Source organism: Limulus polyphemus, unplaced genomic scaffold, assembly GCF_000517525.1.
Source record: "Limulus polyphemus unplaced genomic scaffold, Limulus_polyphemus-2.1.2 Scaffold2005, whole genome shotgun sequence".
Taxonomy (NCBI): Eukaryota; Metazoa; Arthropoda; class Merostomata; order Xiphosura; family Limulidae; genus Limulus; species Limulus polyphemus.
In genome coordinates this window covers 31,612-38,304 of record NW_013667615.1, presented here as the reverse complement: position 1 = coordinate 38,304, position 6,693 = coordinate 31,612, and the positions used below count along the sequence as shown (strand labels likewise).

Sequence of the window (6,693 nt, the reverse complement as noted above, 5' to 3'; positions counted from 1 at the left end):
TATATATATATATATATATATATATATATATATATAGAGAGAGAGAGAGAGAGGTGTATAAAGTTTTGAGATTTAAGCTATTTAGTTTACATATTTGTTTTCATGTTATAATGTGTTGTCATTCTAGAATGAAAAAGGCATTATTTATTTCCTAATTTTTTATGGTGGTTACAAAATCAGTCAAATCTATTGAACCCATACAGAGATTTGTTACTGAAAAGAACAGATATAATATATAGTTTTTTATTAAGAAACATTTGATAACTATCTGGACATTATATAGATTTTGCATGTGAAATTTGAAACTTTTCTGATGCATAAAGGTATTTTTAATTTTAAAATGAAAATTACTTTGATTGTTCAATAGGCAACATGCAAAAAGAAAAAAAGGACATGCATAAAACATTGCTTTACAGGCGAGGCATAATAAAATAAATTGATTTTGCGTATGAATGCATTGTAATATTAACTAATAATCTGCCAAATTTTTTTAACATTTGCTTGCTGATTTAAAAGTTGTAGCATGAAAACTATATGACAAGCACAAAATTGTTTAGGCTGTCCTAGGGACCAATCCTGTGATGAAAACAGTTAACAATATGTTGTTCATTGAAAACTGTTGTATGTGAAAAGGTACCATAGTAGTACAAAACCCATAGCTATCTGATAATGAGATTAATATCTTTCTGCACTAAATCAACTAATGTTTGTGAAGTAAATAAACATTGTTTTTTGACATTTTCCAATAAATGTTTACATAGTCAAATTTATAAACTCAAACAAAATATTTAGAGATTATAGGCTTACATAATTATTTTTCAAAATGTGCGAACATCAATACATACTTGAACAATATTGATTTTCATTTTTAAAAAAATTTAAATTGTCAAAGCTTGCTAGATGGAGTATTTATGTTAAAAAATGTTCAAAGAAATGATTCACGAATGTTTCAACTTGTTACTCTTGTATATCCATACTCTGAGAAACTAGAATCAAAATAGACAATCCAGGATGGTTGGGGGGGGGGTCCAATAGACTTCTACTAGCACTACTGATCAGTTTGTATTGCTTTAATTTTTTTATTACTTGTGACATATTGCTGCTAAAAATAAAATCAATTAGCCTACAGAATCATGAGTAGCTCAGTTGCTAATAATTAGAGCTGGAGGATTAGTGGTATTTGCTAATTGGTTAATCAATGGGCGTATTAATTTGGCAGATAAATTGTTAATATACATGTAAAGAAACTCGTTTACTACCTTATAGAAATGCTACAATAAATTTCACAGTCTTTGGCCTATTCAATAACTTTTTTCTATTTGCATTCCTGACACTGTTTTTTGAATGATTTAAATGCCTCGTAGTAGGAATAATTCTGAACATCAGTAATGATGTGTTATGCAATAAAAATGTTAAGTCTTACAGTACCAGCTCTATCATTATGTTGAATTTCAATTTTGACCACTTGTGTAAACTGTTTAAGAACTAGAAAATCAGTCATTGACATTTATTTTTGTTTTTCAAGAATGCGTTACGTGGCCGCTTACTTGCTTGCTGTACTTGGTGGGAACAAGAATCCTTCCGCTAAAGATCTTGAGAAGATCTTGGGAAGTGTGGGTATTGAAGTTGAAAGTGAACAACTTACAAAAGTAATAAAAGAACTTGGTGGGAAAGATCTTAATGAATTGATGGAAGCAGGTAAGCTCAGTGTTAGTGTTTTGAAATAAAAGTAACTTGTTTTGTGAGTTTTTTAACGAAGTGCTTTGAACTAAGAACACCAATGTGATGCATTTTAATTTTTGAATGTTACAGTTCTGTTTTAGCTAGCTTAGATAGCAAGTTAAGTAATTCAGTTTTTGAAATTTGGAAGTTTAAAATTCTGGTGTCAAGTTGAGCAGTAAACTGATTGGAATGTATGTTATGTGAAACAAAAGACTAAAACAAGTTTAATTTTCATAATTATAAAGTTATGAGTGTGTGTGTATTCACCAATATGGTATGTAACTTGGAAGTTATATAAAAAAAAGTCAAACTGAATTTTGTTGTGAGATGTGTCATAGTATTAGTGTAGTTAGGTGTTACAATTTTATTTATCACAAAAACACAATTCACTGTAAGTTAACATGTTAGTATGCTGTAATAATAATTTTCACGAGTGTAATATAAATGTTGGGTTAGGGAAAATAAATGTACGTCTACAATAATTCTAATAAAGCATGTTATCCTCTCTTTACATCATTTGGTTACACTTCTGTTTCTTTATTCAACTTTTTCCATTTGCAGTATAGTCATCTATGTATTTTCATCATCCACCTCCTCTTAACTTGACTAAAATTTACCTTCACAATAACTGGAAGGATACTGTCAGATGTTACCTCTTATGATGACAACATGAATTACATTACATGATTTATAATTTTATTTCTTTTCCAAAATGGGTACATGAGTGCAATTTAGCTCTTTACTATTTGAAATTTTGTTCTCATTAGGGTTTTCTAGTCTGAATTTGCACTTGAAATGTGTTATGTTTCAGGAAAAGCCAAGCTGGCATCCATGCCAGTAGGAGGTGGTGTTGCTGTAACAGGTGGAACTGGTGGTGGCAGTGGTACTGGAGGCAGTGCACCTGCTGGTAAGTGGTTTATACATGTACATTTGTTAGTATTGTGATTTCTCATAATAGGGTTTCAGACGATTTTACTGACACATCTTTCGGGTACTTATCTCAAATGTTGGTGCAGTTAAATTTATCTTTATGATCTTGTTGAGCTTGTGGAAGGCATGGGGTGACTTGTGGTCTTAAATAGCAAAAAATGAACATTTAATATATGAGCAAAGAAAAAGTTTCAAGATTTAATTATTTTATTTTATTGGAGTTTGCAGCTGCTGTTATCAATGCAGGTTTATTATTTATTACAATATATTATTGATAAAAAAATCAACTTCCATGTAACAATCGAATTGGTTGTGAAGGATAATGATATTTACACTTTAGTCACTCAACTTGAGTGCATCACACGACGAATAAATTCAGCTTTAACCATTTCTTGGCAATTAGATATTCAGGTCAGTCTGAGTACTTAGGAATCAACTTTCAAAACTTGAAATATTATTGTAATTCTCAACCATTTACTATGTGTGGGTGGATTCTACCCAGACCGTATCCCCAAAGTAACCATAAAGCAGTTATGCTGTAACTTTTTAAAATGTACACATCTTCTTGTAACTTTGCAGATTATCAGTAAACATTACAAGGCATTTGTAAACAAAATATTAGATATTTAATTATTTGCTCATGCATTTTTTCTTTTTGAACGTTGACTATTTAACATGCAAAGAAATTTTGATTTTAAGATTAAATTTATTTTTCTTAAAACATAGAATAGTAAATAAAAAAGTATAGAAGACAATGATCTCTTCTACATACAAAAATATGTACTCATTTGCTGTCAAATTTTGCATGTGGAGGACGTAAAACACTATTTTTGTTTTATATATGCATTTTGAAATAAACTATAAATCACTACATCAATACCACATAATTCCACTATAATTTATCAGGCTTAGTAACTAAGCTGTATTTGGGCCTAAAAATATGAGCTCCATAATGTCTTACCTCATCTTTTTGATTCTACCATGAAAAGAAATGGTTCACCACATAAACAATTTAGGCTGAGAAAACCATGTGGAGGACATTCTGAGCTTTTGATTGGTTATATACATGTCATTGGGTGAAGTAGGTGTATGTAAGCAAGTACTTCCAAAATTGAAAGAGATGGGCTGAGCCACTTTGGTTGATTCACTAAATATAACATCTCAGAAAATAGAAAAGATAGGAGGTTCTTATCTTGTATTCTAGCTTTTCAGTATCAGTAATTTGAGTTTCTAATTCACATGCAAATAGACTTTTGTAAGTTGACATGACAAACATCTGATTTTAACCAAAGCTGCATTCAATATACTACATGACGTACAAAAATCAAAATTTAAGGATTTTTTAAATTACTTTTAAATTAAGAGATTAACTAATGTATAGTATAAAAATTTGAATTATAATCTAGTTTGATACCAAACTTATTGACACATTCATAAAATAGTTGTTCAATAAAATTTTCAATGTAAGTCTACAAATGTGATGACATGGCTTTTGACCCCTGACCATTGATGGGGTTAATTCTGATAACTGTTAGCATACAGGATTACACACAAAAGATGCATTGAATTTCAAAAAATGATCCAAAGTTTGAGTGCTTTTGAATAGTTGACTATTCTTTAGGAGAATAGAAAGAGATGATTATTGAGTGCCTTGTAATATAGGGGTACAGATATCAATATAATGTAAGCTGGACTTTCCAGATGAGTTGATCTTTAATACTAGACATTCATAATTGGAGGCATTGTTGACGGGTTTAGTTTCTATAAAAGAAATGTGTACATTATATGAACGACATAAGAGATAATAGTTAAGGTTAAGTTTTAATATGGGTGGGAATTAGAGAAAATGATAATGTAAAGCAATGTATAGGAACTAATACCAGTGTAGAGAAAGAGTTAAAATGTAGATAATATTAAAAAATATATATTTAATTACACTAATGAAGCTCACAAGACTTTTTCAAATCCACAATAGCCAATCTTGACAAGAAAATTTCCATTATAAATTTTGAGAGCATAATTTGTCCTACTTGAACAACAGAAACTAGATGTATTTATTACCAATGAACACATCATAATCTTTCCATTTCACATACAGATAAAGGATTTTCCCATCAAAATATCTTTAAACAAATGCATATTGTTACTACCTGTGAGCTGTTGATTAATAACTAACAATACAAACATGTACATTAAGCTGTATCTTAGACTACTCCCAAGTAATTTAGTCACTTCCTGGTCTGAGTGACTCAAGGTTTAGAACACTTCCAGTGTCATAAATTTGTCCACTAAAATATTAAATTAAACTCAACATAAACTTCTCAATTGTTCTCCTGTCCCTGAAAACATGGATATGGATAGCTTTGAGTTATTTCCAACCTATAAGAATTTGCATGCAGGTTAATACTTTGGGAATTTTTTCAGAATAAAACCCCAAAAGCAAATAATCTTGACTTGCAGATTAAAGTCAAATCCTTCTGGGTCACCCCCAGTCAGGAGAGAACCACATATAGAGGGCTTTATTACTGCAGTTGAGAATGAAGTAATTCAAGCCATTGACCTTTTCGCTTACTGTGCATGTCACAAGGTTTTTAATAACTTGCTTTAAAGATTTATATTACTTTTTGTTTGTTATATCAATCAGTATAGCATAAAATTATAGCTAATAGATCATATTTTAATAGCATACAAATTTTAAGTTCTTGATTTTATAAGGAAATACTAAAATCATGAATTTCCCCCAGTGTGAGAAATTTCTTTTCTCTTGGCACTCCCTCCCCTTTTACATAATTTATTCACTACCCCTCCAATAAGTATGAAATTTAATGTAAAATACTGAATATCAAACTGTCCTCTCTCGGATAAAACACGAGTTTTACAATCTTCAATCTTGTTTGGTTACAGAGCCATCAAATAGAAAATCGGACCTCTTGTCATACACACCTGTCACATTCTCTCTTTCAGGATTTCTTAATAGTTCTCTTGTGTTCAATATTATATTATTCATAACCAATAGAAAGCCAAAGTATTCATCTTTGAAATGACATAAATTACTTGTTTCTGAACAGAGAATAATCCGTTTGTGTGTTAGTACAAGCTTTATTCTAACGGGAAAGATATCAACAAGTGTGGATCAATTTGTAACGGCTCTTGTCACATTTAGAAAACCGGAAATATTGTGATAGTTATGGGACATTGTCTACTTTTTGCATGTTATTACTCTGTTCTTTGGTGCATTATTTAATTAATTTATTTAGTGCACTGTTATCATTAGTACAAAAACAAAAGTAGGGTTAAGTGTCATCGACAGCAAAAGAAAGTCCAGATAAGTACTTTTTCTTGTTTTTCATATGTATTCTTTATTTATTGTTATAAAATTAAAATGTAAAAATAGGAATCTCCATACATTAATTAACGTTAGATTAAGTAAAATAAATAATAATAAAAAAATATTCACAAGGCAAGCAAGTGAGCAGCTTGGAGTGGCTCATGAGTAATGTAATTCGTTAGCATAACGTGAGCCCCACATTCCCCAAGTGACTTACAACTCATGACACAAATGGTAGTTAGACACGTTCAAAGGTCAATAAAACAAAATTTAAATATAAATCGTTGTATACTGTTCAGAGTTTAAAGCTACTTAGGCTAAACAGACTATATACATTTGTCTGAATAATACAGGGGAAGGTATGACATTCTCATAGTTGGGTTGTCAATGCATTGAAGAGCTTAAGTTTTGAATTCCAACATAATTCTTGCTTATAATGAGGGGAATGTGAGGACTAATCTTTTAAGTGCTATAAAGTAACTTTCTTTCTAATTTATGGTGTCTGTATCATTTGGTAATCTCTTCTAACAGGATGTATCAAGTAATTAGGGTCAGGTGGTGTTATTCAAACCACCTGTACTGTAAACTATTACATGCATTCACCAGTAGTGGCAATTAGTTTTGTCTGTATAGTGAAACAACATACAATGACATGTGTTGAAATAAACTTGTTTGAAAGTTCAAAGAAATGATATTCAAGTATAAAAAACTTT

The 6,693-nt window shown here is 30.4% G+C and overlaps 1 protein-coding gene and 1 long non-coding RNA gene across 2 annotated transcripts in view; one reads left to right on the top strand and one right to left on the bottom strand.

Moving 5' to 3' along the window:
• Positions 1-5,351, bottom strand: part of LOC111087317 — a 19,073-nt gene extending 13,722 nt beyond the window's left edge. The window contains exons 1-2 of the long non-coding RNA XR_002612026.1: positions 5,342-5,351; positions 693-700 (exon numbers count right to left, since the gene is read on the bottom strand). This is a non-coding gene — a long non-coding RNA (uncharacterized LOC111087317). The remainder of the gene's footprint in view (positions 1-692; positions 701-5,341) is intronic.
• LOC106465629 (60S acidic ribosomal protein P2-like) overlaps positions 1-6,693 on the top strand; it is an 11,864-nt gene that overhangs the window by 2,903 nt on the left and 2,268 nt on the right. Inside the window, exons 2-3 of the mRNA XM_013925864.2 lie at positions 1,526-1,698; positions 2,534-2,629. Of these exons, the coding sequence (XP_013781318.1) occupies positions 1,527-1,698; positions 2,534-2,629 (268 nt within the window). The 5' untranslated portion in view covers position 1,526. The remainder of the gene's footprint in view (positions 1-1,525; positions 1,699-2,533; positions 2,630-6,693) is intronic.